The sequence below is a fragment of the Perna viridis genome, chromosome 14, assembly GCF_037379345.1.
Source record: "Perna viridis isolate PV_CMFRI_1.1 ecotype Kerala chromosome 14, ASM3737934v1, whole genome shotgun sequence".
NCBI classification, from domain to species: Eukaryota; Metazoa; Mollusca; class Bivalvia; order Mytilida; family Mytilidae; genus Perna; species Perna viridis.
In genome coordinates, this window is record NC_142458.1 from 3,796,381 (window position 1) to 3,815,024 (window position 18,644).

General features: G+C 33.1%; 1 protein-coding gene across 1 annotated transcript; it reads left to right on the forward strand.

The window, feature by feature from the left end:
• Positions 1-204: 204 nt before the first annotated feature.
• On the forward strand, positions 205-18,570 carry LOC148597778 (ubiquitin C-terminal hydrolase PSMD14). The gene is made up of 11 exons (XM_088561628.1): positions 205-335; positions 770-839; positions 2,597-2,671; positions 4,206-4,325; positions 6,060-6,130; positions 6,667-6,817; positions 7,246-7,353; positions 9,547-9,621; positions 12,290-12,415; positions 12,808-12,870; positions 18,411-18,570. The coding sequence occupies exons 2-11, from the start codon at positions 792-794 to the stop codon at positions 18,507-18,509; spliced, it is 936 nt and encodes a 311-aa protein (XP_088417754.1). The 5' UTR covers positions 205-335; positions 770-791; the 3' UTR covers positions 18,510-18,570.
• The last annotated feature ends 74 nt before the right edge of the window (positions 18,571-18,644 follow it).

The window sequence follows — 18,644 nt, forward strand, 5'->3', positions numbered from 1 at the left end:
TACGACCCCCCCCTTTTTTTCAAAGAAATAATGCCAAAAACTATCGTAGCCTGCTAAATATTGTAATTAATATGGCAATTAATCATATGCATTCATTAATTATGTCATAACCTAGTTTCATTTAATACCGAATCTCGTAATTACGCCTGCCCTTCATAAAATCGTGGATCCGCCCCTGAATATGAATTATCTGATAGTATGTTAAAAATAAAAACAACGCGGAATATTGGTCAATTCCGTCATGTTTCTTCTCTTACAATTCAGTTTCTAGTTCCGGAATAATTCGAGAGTGAATTCATTGTTATTCTCTTAATATTCGTTCCTATTGTTTTGACGTAAGAGATTTAATTATATATGAAAGTAAAATCTAAATTTAACTTGATAGATTCATTTTCTGCCGATTTACCATGCCAAATTTTCAATGTCTTTCTGTTTAGTCATTTGTCATATCTCATTCTCAGCCTAACTTTAAGTATCAAATTTTGCAGGTCATCTTACACTGAAAACGATAAGTTATCGCTAGCATTTCTCGTGTTCTGTACATATACTGTTATTTTAAATTTTTATATTGTTTAGCCATTTTACAACAAAAAAAAAATCTTCTCTTAGATTGTTATTTATGCGCGGATGCCTACAGTTCGGGAAAAAAGCACTGAATATACATGTAATTGATTCATCATAAATTACACTACACTAATTGTTGTTACATTTGACTTGTATACACAAATGAAGCATGTATCATTGATGCATTTGTATGTGTATTTTTAAGATAATACCACAGAACCATCATCATGGACAGATTGCTGAGATTAGGAGGGGGAATGCCAGGACTTGGACAGGTACATGAACATGTAATATCTACATCATAACAAGTTATGTACATGTGCAGTACACTGTACATGCATGTGAACTGTCTAACTTTATGAGGAAGAATCCTCAACAAACAAATAAACCTAAAATTGAAAAAAAGGCTATCATTTGTTCCAAAGCTTAAATCTCCACATTTGGCTGAACACAACCTGGATTCCTTATTTTGATTTCCACTAGAAACTTGGTTCCCTTGATTACTCTTTCTACTGGTTCATTCTACTTCTCTAAATTTTACAAGTTTTCATCATCAATAGATGTCTGTGTGACTGACCAGCATAAATTTAAGTCATTCAAGTGTGAATCAATGTATTTTACTGGCATATATACATGTAGCAGGGGTGGCTATTTATGTAAGTTTCATGAATTATTTTCTTCAAGACTGCTAATTCTTCATATCAAAAGGACTGTAAAACAGAGAATATAGACCTAAATGTATAATTGTTTAATAATGCAATAATGCTATCTTTTTCTATTTGTTAGCTCACCTGCCAAAGGCCAGGTGAGCTATTGTCATCACTTGGCGTACATTGTTGTTGTCTGTCCTTAACAATTTTCTTTTTTCAAAACTCTTCTCCTGTGACACTACTTGACTAATTTGAACCAGGTGAGCATTTTTAGGCTCCTGGGAGCCTCTTTTTAGATATACAGTCCACATGGACATGTACCATGAATGATCACTGACATGGTGGTACACCACTCTGTTAGTGGTAACCCACAATTTTTTATCCAAATAGATACTGTAGTTCCCAATTTTTTTTTCAAATTGTGAATGGTAGGTCACTACCCTTGTACAACTTCCAAAAAGACTTTGTAAGAAATTTTAAGAAATAATGCTATTGGCTGCCACTCAAAGAGTGGTGTGCCCGTATGTCAGTGATCGGTCATGGTATGTCTCTTTCTGTACTGTACAATGTGTTTTTCCAAATTATAAAGGAGGGGACTGCTTTTATAAAAGACAACAAAATCACTGCTGACATATTTGAATAAAAAAAGGGAGGGTTTTAGGGTCAGTTGAAATACAAACTGTTAGTCCTTTTTCATATTTATGGAATGCAAGTCATTTTAACAAGTTTTTGAAAGGAACATAACCCACCAACAGCAACCTAGTTGTAGGAAGAACAATTACTATTTTAATTTGAAACTTAAAGTATTTACACTTCGTTAAGTAGCTAAATGGCTTGAATTGAATTATTTAATAGTATCCGAGTACTTACCACAGCTTCAGTAAGTAAAATATTTGAATTTGAACTGTACTGCTGGCCATTGCTCCAATCGGACGGTAAACCAGTTTGTCAGGCTTGGGAGTGACTTTGCTCAAAATTGTAAAAAAAAGTCAGGAATGTCAAAGTCAGGAATATGAAAAAAGGTCACATATTGGCTAAATCACTGGAGTGGATATGCCAAGGAATCATCATATGTCAGGGCAAGTAATTTACATATTCTTAGTTGTAGCTGTATAATCAGTCAGGTATGAGGCATTATTGTAATGACAACCCAAATTGGATTAGACTTCCGTGGCAACTCATTCATTTCCAGTAATATATAAACTGCATCATGCTATTCCGGTATTGTAGACTGTAATATTAGCCATTAGTATTGCAGGATCAAATGCATATAAAAGAGACAACTTCATGTAACATGTAGAATGTTGATCTAATACATCGAGAGAAAAAAACAGAGTGAAGTGTATAAAATGCTCTCTATGTTTACAAATGTATGATTTCAGGGTGCTCCACCATCTGATGCCCCCGCTGTAGACACAGCAGAGCAAGTTTATATCTCATCTTTAGCTTTACTCAAGGTAAGTTATTTACATAATTATAGTAGAAATTAGAAAGGTGTCCTTCTTTCAGTATTAAACAAGGTATTATTTCAATTTGGATTTTAGAAAACAAGACCCAAAATTATTCATAAAACATACCCTCACTAAGGGGGTTAGTTAACCTTATTTCTTAGCCATAGATATGGCTAACCCCCTAAGTTAGGTTTAGTTTTGCAGATTTTTTTTTTATTGTCATTTTCTGATTTCCAAAATAGTTCCTAATTCAAATTATACCTTGTTGTCAGTCTTTTGGTCTATTCAGATTAGACTGACCATCCAGTGTTTGCACAAAGTCTCTTGTACAAACATGTATCTTGGTTTGCCTGCTAAGTATGTAATATTCTGAAACAAACATGGAAGGTGAGTTAATTATATATTTCAAGTGAAAGTAATACATTGTGAATTAAAAAAGAGAGAGAAAAATGGATTCATCACCTTCGAAAAATTGTATTTAATTATTTTTTTTTTCCTTTTTAATTAACATGGTCAGAATAATAAGTTCTTAATGTAATTTCCTATTGTCATCATGTTTCTGACATTTATGTCAAAGCTTATAATAGTTCCATGGTGTTACTTTCATGATAATAAACTTATTTATTTATTCTAAATGTTTTAGAATTGGTTTGATGTATTAAGACTGTGTATGCAGTTCCACAATGTTTTACAATTATTTGAATCCCCAACAAATTTATTATAGTACTCTTTCTGAGGGTTTTCAATAATATGTGAGGTTTTGTTTGTCCAGAACTTATATTCATCCCACATTCCATGATATGTAAGTAGTATATTACAATTATATCACTCAGGGTACTTATCCTTTTTTACCCAGTTTTTTAATGAAAGGAGTTCGTTTGTTTAGTACACCATTAAAAATATAGAACCACATATCCATACATTTTTAGGGTTCACTTTCGAATTCAATTGAATAGAAAGGTGCTTGTTCTACAATGTAGATCTGACAAGAACAAATTTTCATCAAGTTTTCTGAAATTCCTATACTCTATAAAAGCGTATTTATGTTTCTTTTGAGTAGTAAGATTTTCTTGACATACTCATTGCCAGTAAGAGTTTTTGTATTTTCAGTAATCCTATTTGGCGTGAACTATAAGTTTCTATATATTTTTCCATTTCAGAGGCATTTTTTCGTGGTTAAAAAGGCCGAAGTCACCTGCAAGAATTATATCTGAATTTTTATTAAAAGCATTCACCAGCTCTTTTTCAAACTTATCAATCCATTCGTTAAGTGACTAAGGTGGGCAATAAGTTGGGTTGATATAAATTAAATCCACTGCATTTTGTTAAATACCAAATCAACATGTGTCAAACTGCTATACAATGTCTATGTACTTGTGCCAAAGTTTCAGGGTTCTGCATTTCATATCAACCTGAGCACATAGGTCATGTAAACAAATTCAATTTTGGCGGGTAGATCAATGGCATTGTGATGCTATTTGGTATACCCAAAGAATCTTATTAAAGAATTATTATAAGTATCATTAGTTCTCTGTTACAGATGTTAAAGCATGGAAGAGCTGGTGTACCTATGGAAGTCATGGGTTTAATGTTGGGAGAATTTGTAGATGATTATACTGTCAGAGTGATTGATGTTTTTGCTATGCCACAATCAGGAACTGTAAGTATGTTTTGACAGTTATAGACTTTGCCTATGAGAAACAGAGCTATTTGTACATTGTTGATGATATACGTATACTGCCATGTTGCTATGCGTGGTGTCTCCACCTGTGGAGATATGCAAGACTTCTAAGAACATCTGCTCAGCTTCTGTGTTAAAAATTCAAACGGTCACTTCCAAGTTATGTACAGTTGAATCTCAGTGAGTCAAAGTCAAGGGGACCAGGCAAAAATGTTAGAGTTATCAAAGGTTTGACTCATCTGAGGTTGAGTGTAACCTGGAAATAGTTTGATCGATGATTGTCTCTGCATTTACATCATTTTTTGTGCTTGAACGTGTATACATGTATGTACATCACTTAACAGTGATATTTTTGTGTGTTGTATATCATGTTTTAAATACTGAATGGCACCAAGTGTTTAAGGGAATTTTCCTGTTTATTTTTACTACATCAAAAACATAAGTTCATATGTTGGTATGAATGTCTCACAGTCAGGAGTATCGTCAAAAATTGTACTCTAAACTACTACGATAAAATTTCAGATTCACTTGTGAAACAAATGTAGTCCTTGAAATACCCTATTATCTGTCTCTCTGATATTTAATTTAATGTTCAGATACCATTGTAATTCAATTGATTTTTTTTATACTTTTATCACAATATCCGATATCACTGTTAGTGTGAATCCCGACATGTGATTAATAAAATTTGTTTCTTTTCACTACATTCGCTATTTTAGCTTATTCAAATACACAAATCAAGCCATAAAGAGTGTCAACAAATAATTTCAAATGCCATGCTAATCATTGGAAAACACACTTCAATCATGGTTTGTAATAAATCTTTTTCCGTTTTCCAACTAATTAGTTGACTTTGAGACATCAGGGTTAATCAACCTTAAAGTCAAATCCTATCAAGAGGATTGATTGAAAACTTCGAGTTATCTGATTTTTTGATTCAACCAAGTTTGAGTCATCCGAGGTAAAATTGTACTGGAGTAAGGGGAGTTTTGCAGGGTCTTTGAAATTAGTTCCTGTTATCATAGATATCATCGCTTCCAAGTTCAACACATCAAGCTTTGTCTGTACTTCATTTTCAACAAAATGATTTTTAGCCATACATGTCTCAGTCCCCCGTTATGTACAGGATGTCACAGTCACTCCATCCCAATAATTTTAGTGTCACTCAATTAAAAAAGATATCATATATGTGTCATCCTATAAATGTATATATTTTAATGCAAAAAGTTGACAATTATTATACCCCACACAACAAAATTGCTGAGGTATGATGTTTTTTACTTATTTGTCCACCATCACTTCATTGTGAGCACAACTTCTCTGAAACTACTTGATGGATTCCTTCCAGATTTGGTAGGATGTATTGTTATAAAGTGAAGACGTACTTACTATACAGCAATTTTATTCAACAAATATTATTGGAATTCAGGGACTTTCAGTAGTTCATAAAGGCAATAGCAGATTGAACATAGAACTTCTTCTAGAAATATTGATTTCATTAATTTTTTAATGGTAAATTAAGTGAAATGGCATAGATAAAATTCATCCATGCAGATTTTTGAGTGCATGCAAACAACATCTTACCAAAAAAAGTGGGACTCCCAGGGCAGGGTTTTGATTTTAAATCTGTAATACACAAGATTTGTGGCCAATATTTGGACATGAGGTTTCTGAGCATACGTTGTACTAACCATAGCTCTTTTAATGTTTTAGGGAGTAAGTGTAGAGGCTGTAGACCCTGTATTCCAGGCTAAGATGTTGGACATGTTGAAACAAACTGGCAGGTAAGACATCAATCAAGAATAATTTCAGTAAGTCACCCAAGTCTATAAAGAGAGGTGAGATACAGATTATAATTTCTATCAAACTGACAATGGTCTCTGTACCAGTTACGTTCGCAGTGATACCGACACTGTAAATGGTAATGGATGGTCAGTCTTCCCTATGGGACTTTAAAGACACCTGATCAAATTTCATATATGTTATATGACTAAGAACATTGTAAACGACTAGGTAACTACTGTAAACATTCATTTTCTCAGTGGACTTAATTTAGCTATATTTTTTGTTGACAGATGAATGTGGTGTACAATCCCAGGGAAATTGACTTTTTTACTCAGTTATATACTATTTCTTTTTTTTTTAACTGTGAAAGTTATGGTACCGTAGTAACTGTAAAAACGAATGTGTTTACATATTGAAATCTTTGTTTTATAAGCTGTGTATACTTGATCAGCGTGTGTCTATCAGCACCTTTCTCATTCCCAATCAGTATTTGCCATGTGTTCATTTGATTAGTTGTTGTCTTTATTCCTTTTAGACCAGAAATGGTGGTTGGTTGGTATCACTCACATCCAGGATTTGGTTGTTGGCTATCAGGTGTAGATATAAATACACAGCAGAGCTTTGAAGCTTTGTCAGAGAGAGCTGTAGCAGTAGTTGTTGATCCTATACAGTCTGTTAAAGGCAAAGTAAGTTTCTGTAGCAATTATTACAGTCCTATACAGTCTGTTGAAGGCATAGCAAGTTACTGTAGCAATTATTACAGACTTATACAGTCTGTTGAAGGCAAAGTAAGTTACTGTAGCAATTATTACAGTCCTATACAGTCTGTCAAAGGCATAGCAAGTTACTGTAGCAATTATTACAGTCCTATACAGTCTGTTGAAGGCATAGCAAGTTATAGTAGCAATTATTACAGTCCTTTACAGTCTGTTAAAGGCAAAGTAAGTTACTGTAGCAATTATTACAGTCCTATACAGTCTGTTGAAGGCATAGCAAGTTACTGTAGCAATTATTACAGTCCTTTACAGTCTGTTAAAGGCAAAGTAAGTTACTGTAGCAATTATTAGTCTTATACAATCATTTTAGTGATTACTGTTTTTTTTTGTAATTTTAGGTTGTCATTGATGCATTTAGACTTATTAATCCAAACATGATGGTGTTAGGTCAGGAACCAAGACAGACTACATCTAACTTAGGACATCTACAGAAACCCTCCATACAGGTAGGTCAGGGCAGGACATTTACAGAAACCCTCCATACAGGTTGGTCAGGGCAGAACATCAACAGAAACCCTCTGTATAGGTAGGTCAGGGCTGGACTTCTGCAGAAACCCTCCATACAGGTAGGTCAAGGCAGGACATCTGCAGAAACCCTCTGTACAGGTAGGTCAGAGCAGAATGTCAACAGAAACCCTCCATATAGGTAGGTCAGGACAGGACATCTACAGAAACCCTCCATATAGGTAGATCAGGGCAGGACGTTTACAGAAACCCTCCATACAGGTAGGTCAGGGCAGAACAACTACAGAAATCTTTCATTGTGTAAAGCAACAGATTTTTGTGAGCAATCATTTATTTGCTTATAATTAAGTTAGCAAGGGAATATAGATTCGAATGATTCCCTGTGTTATGTAGTAGATGTAAGACTGAGAATATGTTGGGAAAAGAAATAGCAAATAAGCGTAACAACAAAATTACCAAACACTGATCCGATCCATAATCAAGTCAAGTCAAGTCCAGTATAAATCTGGCTAAATAGATATTACACCACTGTAGCAGCTGGTACCGCAATGGTCCTGACTTGGTACAGGCACTTCAAACGAAATGGTGGGTTAAATATAGGTTTTATAGCACACTAAACCTCCCTGTTCCATTGCTGCATGACTATACCAGTGGTGATTAAAAAGCATTTGCCTGCTATTGTCATAATAGGTAAATCAGTGGTCACATCAGCACAAAGAACATTGTACAAAAAACACAACCATTGCTCATTGTTTTAGAAGAAACTAAATATTTTTCAAAAAAGAATTTGGTAAGAGACATTTTAAGATGCATTTCCTCAAATCCTTGATTCAGGAGTCTGTTAGGCAGATATTTATGGCATTCAAGGAAATCAGAGTAGTTAGTACTTGCCCTAGCATAATGAATTAATTGTGAAATATAAACACCATATGCAGGAGATGAAGATAAATAGCTGCACAGGTAAGGAAAATTGATGATATTAAAATTGAATGCATCTCTCTTATCATACAAATGTAAATCTTAGTGCTGAGATGACCACTGTTGTCAAATTTGGGATATATGTCCAAAAATGATGCAGAACATATCATTATATATGATAGTAAGTAGCCACAAGAATCAGTTTGTTGACAGTATTCCACTGATATTGAAAATCACTCAAAACCATACTTTTTGAAAATAGCAATTATGTGTTCTGTGAGGTATTTTTACATTTTTATTTATTATATGTTCTTTGTTGTGTTTGTCTGTTTTCCATGTGTGGTCTTTGTCCCTGATGATTACATTCTTTTGATTTCCACTAGAATCTTGGTTCCCTTGATTACTTTTTACATACATGTACTCGTAATTATCTGTTTTAATGGCAGTTTCATTACTGTACAATTGTTCTTACTGCCTGATATATTCTATCTCAAGCTACTGTCATGAATCATGATACTAGAAGTTTTGACAATTTGCAATGACAATGTTATGTCAAATTAAATGTTATGTTGTGATTAATGAAATGACATCAACGTCTTCACAGTATATCACATCTTGCAGTATTGGGATCATTGGTATGCCTTTTGTCTTGACTTCAAACCTGCCTTTATTCTATATCAGTTTCTTAAAACAAAAATACCAATCATATATATTGCAAATTTTGATATACTTTATAATGGTCATGTGTTTCATGGAGTAACCACTTAACCAAAAGTTAATTGTATACAATAAGTATTCAAACCCAAAACTATTGATACAGGAAGCCAAATCCATCACCAAGTGGTTCTACCATATGCAATGCCACTGAAAATATTTTTCATATATAAGACAATCCTTTAACTTGTAGTATACTGTTTGTTTCTCTAGGCCCTGATCCGTGGATTTCACATGAAGTATACTGTTTGTTTCTCTAGGCCCTGATCCATGGATTTCACATGAAGTATACTGTTTGTTTCTCTAGGCCCTGATCCATGGACTTTACTTGAAGTATACCGTTTGTTTCTCTAGGCCCTGATCCATGGATTTCACATGAAGTATGCTGTTTGTTTCTCTAGGCCCTGATCCATGGATTTCACATGAAGTATGCTGTTTGTTTCTCTAGGCCCTGATCCATGGATTTCACATGAAGTATGCTGTTTGTTTCTCTAGGCCCTGATTCGTGGACTTTACTTGAAATATACTGTTTTTTTTTCTAGGCCCTGATCCATGGACTGAACAGGCATTACTACTCAATAGCCATTAATTATCGAAAGAATGAATTAGAACAGAAGGTGAGTGATATGTATTTAGTACAGTCCTTATGATAATGGGTTGGAGGGTATAAATGTTATAAAGCTCATGCATATAACTCATATCATTTAAAAATCCATACTGTGAAATTACTATTGTTTGTGGGGTACCCATTATCATGGTTTTCATGGTCAGGCAAAACCATGAAATTTGGTCCCCAACTAAAAGGAGATTTCCATTGATGTTTATACTAAGAACCTTAAAACAAAGAAGTCAAGAATCCATGAACTTGTGTTTCTTGCCTTATCCACGAAAATTGATATCCACAAATTAAAGTACTTTCACAATATTATGCACAAATGCAGACTACTATTTCCATGGCATTTGATTACAATCTTGCATGACAATCAAATTATAACTGAGAATTTTCTGTTTTGAATGTAAATTTGTGTCTGAGTATTTTACCTAACATTGCGCTTGGTTACAATCTGTACTTGTACAAGTAGGTCAATATTGATGATGATGGATGGTTTTTTTGGTTTTACTTGATGACTATCTACTGAATGTGTAAGTAAAACAAATGTTAGGAATTGACCCTAAAAAGAACACATACTAATTTATCAGTAACAAGTTCTGTTTCAAGTGTGACAGAAAGCTTTGCACTAAATGTAGTTGTATAAACTCTTAAGAGAAATTACAACAAAAACTATATTATTGTTGTGAACTTGAGATACTTGAAAATAGTCCAAGCACAACTTGCTCCTACAAAATTTGATAACCAGACCTTTGAAAGTTTGTTGTGAACCTGCTTAAATGATACAAATCTTTTAGTACTTTTTAGACTTTGTGTTTATATTTGAAGTATATTTTTTTCTATATTCTCTCCAAATTATTACTCTTGTGGTTCTATGTGTCTCTGTATGTAGTCAAATGCCCATTCACATTTGTCTCTGCAACTTCTTGACACAAGGGGATTTATATTTTGTGGTAAGCTTTATATAAATATGTCATATTGTGGAATACAATTTCAACCCAGGCAAAATTATTCTCTAACCTGGAGTTTTTGTTCCACAAGCTTAACCTAAGTATTCGTTTTTACCAATCCTAAGACCACTTATCATTTTGATCAAGAACCTAGATTACATCATTTTCCTGTTTGTCAACTGTTAAATAACACTTCAGCCAGGAATCATGCAAAATGTGATACATGGGTAAAAAGCCTACATATTTTTATTTTTTATATTTTGTTTGAATTGCCACAGTAAATGGAAACTAACATTCATTTTTTTTTATATATATAAACCTGTTCTTAGGAGATAAAAATTATATAGAATGCACTGAAGATTTTCAAAATCAAGGGAGATATCTCTGTAAATGACACTCAAATACAATAGAATCTTTCGGATTTTCAATATTGATTATCTCCTTAGACCAGGCAGATTTGAATGAATAATTACACATTTCATAGTATAGACCCATGAAACAACTTAATTACAAAAACAAAAATATGTAGCCTTTTTTGGTGTGTATCACATTTTTCAGATTTTGCATGATTCTTACAAAGCCCGCTACTCAATATTTCAGTTCCAATTTTTTTTTTATTATTCTCTTTGATTTTTTATCACATGGGTCAGCATTGTTTTGTTTTTCATCTGACATTATTGTTCTTATCTGCATCTTTGGCTGAACACTACATAATGTAACTAGCCTAACTATACTGTGTAAAAAGCAAGAAGTCCTGGAACATTTCAGAGTATGGATACATTTTTGTAATCCTGTTAGATAGGAAAGATCAATAACCCTGTTAGATAAGAATTTTTTAGGAAAGATTATTGATGGCCGCAGAAACTTTAAATGTCTTTCATTGCCTTTTTTTCTTGAAATTTTAATATCTTAAAATATTTTATATTCATATACCCCGTAAGATATTTATACAATATAAAACTTTCTAACATTTTTTAATACTACCACAAAATATTTCCAGTTGTATTATGGTTTGGTGCTGTTGTTTTCATCCGTACGAAGACACTTGTTTTTCATGCGGTAACTTGAATATTACTTGTTTGATCTTCATAAAATTTTTACCACATGATTTCAAACTACAAAAGGAAGTATGGTATTAATTTTTGGGGTCATGATCATAACAATTTTAGAATTAGGAGCCAAGGAAAAGAATTAATTTTCATCAGACTTGTAATGATTTTTTGGGGTCAAAACTGGAATCATTTTGGAGTTATGGGCCTGAAAGAAGCATTCTCCTTGTGTCTAATTTGATTGAACGTGAATGGATCTCATATAAATTTAATTACAGTACAAATTGTGATACCACAAAAGGGAGAAAAGATTGATTTTTGGGGTCGTAACTTGATCCAAGTAAGAATAAAGGACCACAAAGGGGCCAGAAACAAGTATTTTTTCTGATTTCTGGATAATAACTTGAGTAAAAGGGAATGGGTTGTTGTACATCAAAAAGAAGGTTGCAATTGATTTTGAAAGTTTCAACTGAAACCATTTAGGAATAAAGGGCCAAAAATTAATCACTTTTGATTCAGGTCAAATTCTTATTCTGCGACTAATATCTAATTGAAATTCAAAGTTGTATCACGTTTGAGTGGTGAGGCCAAACTTGCCCCAATGGTTCAGGCTTTGATCTCTGTGGTTGTATCAAGCTGGCACCAAGCATTTTAATGTGTTATTTTTTTGTTAAAGATGCTGTTGAATCTCCACAAGAAGAGCTGGGTAGATGGTCTGTCACTGGAAGACTACAACACTCACTGTCAAACTAATGAAAAAACTGTAAAGGAGATGTTAGAACTAGCAAAGAATTATCACAAGGTCACATTATCTATTATCTTAATTTTGAATTTTTGTGATGAAGGCACCATGTTTTGCTGATGAATAAAGGATATGAAAAAATAAAAAAGAACAATACAAACAAAGAAACAGAAAAAAGTCATCACTTTAAATTAACAGTAAGAAAACTTTGGCAATATATTTACTTAAAATAGACCAAGAATATATCCACAGAAGTTGCTAGGAATTTAATATAATTTGTAAATCTTGGCAACTCCTAAATTTGAAATACATACATGTGAGTGGATGTACTGTGTAAATTATTCACAATATGCCTGTATTATTTTAATATTGGCCTTAATTTAACAAAAGGTGGTAGAAATGACAGAAGTTGGGCATTGAGCTTTTAGTATTTACGATTGTCTATTTTGTAGGCTTTAGAAGAGGAAGAAAAAATGACACCAGAACAACTTGCAATTAAGAATGTAGGAAAACTGGTAGGTATCACTTGTTTATAGTTTATATGTACTTAAGATACCCTCACTTAACGAAGGCCATGTGAGCTATTGCCCTCACTTGGTGTCCGTCGTGTAGTTAACAATTTTCAAAACTCTTCTCCTCTGACACCACTTGACCAATTTGAACCAAACTTGGTATGGATGTTCCTTGGGGTATCCTGCATAGAACTGATGTGGGGATTTTTGATCCGTTGAAAAACATGGCCACTGTTACTAAAATAGAACATAGGGGGGTCCAGCAATAGGTTTTCGCATATATCTCCATAACCGTTAAGTTTAGCCAAGTCTGACACAAATTAAAGTGTTCATTATGATGAGATCCATCTGTGGTCAGATTTTCATTTTGATATGTTTTGCCATTTGGCCTTTTTCGACGTTTTTTTTTTTTTTTGCTATTTTGAATGTTATTTCTTTCAAAAATCTTCTCCTCTGACACCACCTGACCAATTGGAACCAAACTTGGTATGAATGTTTCTTGGGGTATCATGCATAGAACTGGGGTTCAGATTTTTGATCCATTGAAAAACATGGCTGCTGTTACTAAAAATAGAACAATGGGGTCAGACAATAGTTTTTCGCATATATCTCCAAAATTGTTAGGTTTAGCAAAATTATTTCTATAGCAGAAATGACCCTTATTATAAGGCCTTCAAAAGTCGTCAGGGGTCAAAGTTGTCAGGTGACTCCTGTAAGAGTTATTGCCCTTGAAAAATTAAAAATGACCGTTTTTTTTACAGTTTTCAGCCAATATCTTTGAAACTATAAAAGAAAGAAACTTTCTATCATTGAAATGATCCTTATGATAGTTCTACCAAAGTCTTCTTGAGTCAAAATTGTTGGACAACTCCTTGTTAAATTTATTGCCCTTTAAAGACAAACTTTAACTAGGTGAGCGATTCAGGCTCCTGGGAGCCTCTTGTTAGCTCACCTGGTCAAAGGCTATGTGAGGTATTGCTATCACTTGGTGTTCGCTGTCGTTAACAATTTTTCAAAACTCCCCTGATACTCCTTGACCAATTGGAACCAAACTTGGTATGAATGCTCCTTGGAGTGTCCTGCATAAAACAGGAGTGGGGATTTTTCATTCATTTAAAAACATGGCCACTGTTACTGAAAAAAGAGCAAAGGGGTCAGACAGAAGTTTTTTGGCATTTATCTCCAAAACTTTTAAGTTTAGCCAAATTCTGTTGTGGGTAAAAGTGTTCAGCATGATGAGATCTCTGTTGGGCCAGCACTCCACAGTATTGTAGAACTGCCTAATTTTGGTCTTGTAATCTGATGCTTTATAACATTTATCACTTTAAAAAATTGTCAAGCATCTGTAAATCCATATATCTAGAAATAGCTCAAGCCAAGGCCTTCGGGATGCAGTAAAAATTTTATGAAAAAAAAATTACCCACAGCAAATAAGGTTACCATAGAAACCATGCAAAAATATGCGAAAATTTGCAAAAAAGTTAATAAAATCAGGTTTAAAAATATCAACTTTCCCGCAAAATATCTTAAATTTTTATTTCATCCCCTGAAACTGTCCAAACTTTTTCCTTCGAAAACCCCATCTTCATATGGGCATCGCCGGTTAGATTTTGAGCTATTTCACTTTGTAATCCACTTATCAAATTTAGCATGGTAAAAAATTGACTTACTTCAACTTTAACAATGAAGTCAAATTGTCATTGAAAAAAAGCCCCTTCAACATTGAAAATATATAAAACATTGCAAAATACTTTTAAAAGTCCCCTTTTTTCGAAAAATGTTTTATCAACAATAGATTCTTCATTTTTAATCACTGTAGCAACCACCGGTTTCCATTTATGTTATTTTTCATCCCTAGCCAGAAGTGCGAAACTAAACTAAACTGTGAAGTGCTGGCTTAAGCAGAATGCAATATTAAATATTGTAATTTTCTAGTTATTTCTTGAAAGTTAACTTTCTTACGAGTAAAATGATACCAAATTTATCATAATTGGACAATTGATAACAATTTTAGAGGCATTCCCATACTAGGCTATCTCCTTTTCATTAGTGGAGAACTTTCCTTATACTTAAGTGCAGACATACATTTCACTTGTTTTGCTATAATCATCTTTTAAATGAAAATTTCCACTTAAAAACATACAAAATTGTAACCCATATGTACTTATAAACCCTAAATTTGGGGTTTTGTAAGCTTTTAACACAGGTTTTATGCCAAAATAGTGCATTTGAAGCTCATGGCATGAAAAATCTCAGAAATCTGAATGAACTGAAAACCAAATGCTAAAGAGCCCACTCTAGGTCTAAGGTTATTAAACCTGTGCTTATTGTGCACTTAAAAGTTGCCCGGTGAACTATTTTACATGTAACCTGCACAAATATTTAGGTTATAAAAATATATTCCATTCTTTGTGATGGCAAGAGCCATATTCACACATGAATCTGTTCAATGATTGTTTTGTTAACTTTGCAAAAAATCAGCATAATTGGTTGCTAGGGACTTCTTAGCTGACAACAACATAGGTCCACACCATAAGTTACATTTTTATAACCCTTGTATCAAAGCATAGCATAAAAACACTAGTTTTAGATGAAAAGCAATTTTTTTAATGTGTAGGGGTATTGGCAGCTCCCTTTAAGCCAGCACTCCACAGTATTGTAGAACTGCCTAATTTTGGTCTTGTAATCTGATGCTTTATAACATTTATCACTTTAAAAAATTGTCAAGCATCTGTAAATCCATATATCTAGAAATAGCTCAAGCCAAGGCCTTCAGGATGCAGTAAAAATTTTATGGAAAAAAATTACCCACAGCAAATAAGGTTGCCATAGAAACCATGCAAAAATATGCGAAAATTTGCAAAAAAAGTTAATAAAATCAGGTTTAAAAATATCAACTTTCCCGCAAAATATCTTAAATTTTTATTTCATCCCCTGAAACTGTCCAAACTTTTTCCTTCGAAAACCCCTTCTTCATATGGGCATCACCGGTTAGATTTTGAGCTATTTCACTTTGCAATCCACTTATCAAATTTAGCATGGTAAAAAATTGACTTACTTTCACTTTAACAATGAAGTCAAATTGTCATTGAAAAAAAGCCCCTTCAACATTGAAAATATATAGAACATTGCAAAATACTTTTAAAAGTCCCCTTTTTTCGAAAAATGTTTTATCAACAATAGATTCTTCATTTTTAATCACTAAAGCAACCACCGGTTTCCATTTATGTCATTTTTCATCCCTAGCCAAAAGTGCGCAACTAAATGAACTGTGGAGTGCTGGCTGGAAAATTTTCGTAGTAATCTGTTCTGCCATTTTGGAGTTATTACCCTTTTTCAATGGTTTTTTTTGCCATTTTTGTAATGTTTTTTTCTTTTAAAAGTCTTCTCATTTGACAATACATGACCAACTGCAACCAAATTTGGTATGAGTGTTCCTTTGGGTATCCTATGTATAACTGATGTGGGGATTTTTGATCCATTAAAAAATATGGCCACCATTACTGAAAATAGAGTATAGGGGTCAGACAGCAGTTCTGGGCATATATCTCCAAAACCATTAGGACAAATTCTTTTATTGCTGAAATGATCCTTATTGTAAGGCCTACAAAATTTCAAGAGATAGAAGTTGTCTGATGACTCATAATAAGAGTTACTGCCCTTGAAAGGTAAAGAATGATGATTTTTTTTTCTACAGTTTTCAGGTTACAATATCTTGAAAACTATGATAGATAGAAAGATACTTTCAGTTGCAGAAATGGTCCATATGATACCACATAGGAAAGTTTGTGGGAATCAAACTTGTTGGACGACCACTTGTTAAAGTTATTGCCCTTGAAGGCAAAAAATTTTGTTTTTAGCAGTTTTCAGCCAATATTTGAAAACTATATAATTTGATGAAATAATCCTTATGATAAGTCCAAACAAAGTTTTCTATGAGTAAAAATTATTGGACAGCTCCTTGTTAGAGTTATTGCCCTTGAAAGGTGAAAAAATAACCTGGTGATTGAGTCAGGCTCCTGGGTGCCTCTTGTTCACTATATGGAAGGAGTCGAAGTGTACCAAGCTGCTTGTTAATATAGTGTGTATGGATAGTTTTATTTAGTGTAAGTGACATTATATGTAAACAGTTCAGGGACAAATTAAGAATAAATAATATAAAGTTCTCAACTTTTTTATTTCCAATATTATGAAATCAAACATAATGATTAATGGTGAAGGAAACAATTATCATGTGTGCTGTGTGCTTACTTAAAATTCTTTTTAAGCCCAATTATTTTTGTTTCAATATTTAAAGTTTAAGGATCCATAATATGTGATGCAATGAAACATTGGGAACTTTAGTAGAAACAATTTAAGGTTTACAGCTTCAGTGTTAGAAGGTCATTCATTTTATTGGCTGTCTTTCGTTCCTGGAAATACTTTTATTTCGCTTATTTAAGGAAGGAAACCTAGGGTAGGGGACACAACTCTTACTAATCATTCAAATATTTGTATTCAGCATTTTACATCAATCTCATGTAAGCATCAAAGTAACTTAGACTGATTTCATTCTGTTTCAATTGAAGGCTTGATAGGCTTTGATGAAATTGAATATGATACAAACATATCACTGATTTCAAGAGTTATGTCCCTTATCCTAGGGCAACTTCCTTAAGAAATAAGTTCTGGAAACTCCTTTTTCTCTTTGTTTTACCACTGGCTGGCCATTTTCATTGTATTAATTTACCTCAAGCAATACTTTCCGTTATTTATTTCTGTTCAAATTGAACTAGATTTTTACTCAGAAGTCATTTGACTTCTGAGTCTTAAATACATCTGATGTCAATCAAAAGGACTGTATGATAACCATCTGACGGTCTGGCAGATGAATACTAAAATGTATTAAATTGACTATTTTGTATAAATATATTGCCTGTTTTTCCAGTATAATTCATTGTCAAAGAAAACAAAATACATGTATAGTAGTTTGAACTTTCCTTTTGATATCTATATATGGATTCCACGTGATTGGTAACATTTAAAATTAAAATAGGTTGTCAAGATTACACATTTAGAAACAAAATAAAAACAAAATGAAAGGAAACAACAAAAAAAAGAAAAAAATAGAAATTTATACTGAAATTTTGAATCATTAGTATTGTGTGGATGTCTAGTTCTTGTAGTGGTAAAAGCACTGATCCATTTGTAAATAATTCATCTTTTTGGAAATACAGAAAGAACAAATTGCCATCAGCAGATTATAAAGTTTTTAAAATACATGTACCTATAAATATCTCATGACTTCTGAGGTTCAACACTATCAGTGCTTTAATTCATATCTTTAAAAATATGTATCCTATATATTGCACGAAGTGGCAACGATCATGGAGAAAAGTTCTGTTGTGAGGTTGGCAAAATTGGGTTAAACATATATATGACTTTGGAAATAAGATTGCCATACATCAATGATGTCGGTCATATGTTCATCAAAGTTTTACCATGGCTGTGGTCCTTTGAAGCTTGTCACATTAGAATAAGAAATAATTATGTTTACATTGTAGGATCCAAAGAGACATTTAGAGGAACATGTTGATGTACTGATGACCAAGAACATTGTACAGTGTTTAGGAGCAATGCTTCATGCTGTAGTCTTTAAATGACATCATTTACCTACCATGTTTTACATGTGTTTATATTAATTCAATGAAAATTTGTTCATTATTTATTCTTTGTTTATGTCCAAATTTAACCCAAAAAAATCAGCATACACTGCAAAGCCATGAAATGCTGTTCAA

What these genes read in the sequence shown, in the direction of transcription:
- LOC148597778 (XM_088561628.1), top strand. Translation starts at nt 792, where the DNA reads ATGGACAGATTGCTGAGATTAGGAGGGGGAATGCCAGGACTTGGACAG. An exon ending in CATCTTTAGCTTTACTCAAG is followed by an intron (nt 2,672 to 4,205) that starts GTAAGTTATTTA and finishes TCTCTGTTACAG; the next exon opens with ATGTTAAAGCATGGAAGAGC. An exon ending in CTATGCCACAATCAGGAACT is followed by an intron (nt 4,326 to 6,059) that starts GTAAGTATGTTT and finishes TTAATGTTTTAG; the next exon opens with GGAGTAAGTGTAGAGGCTGT.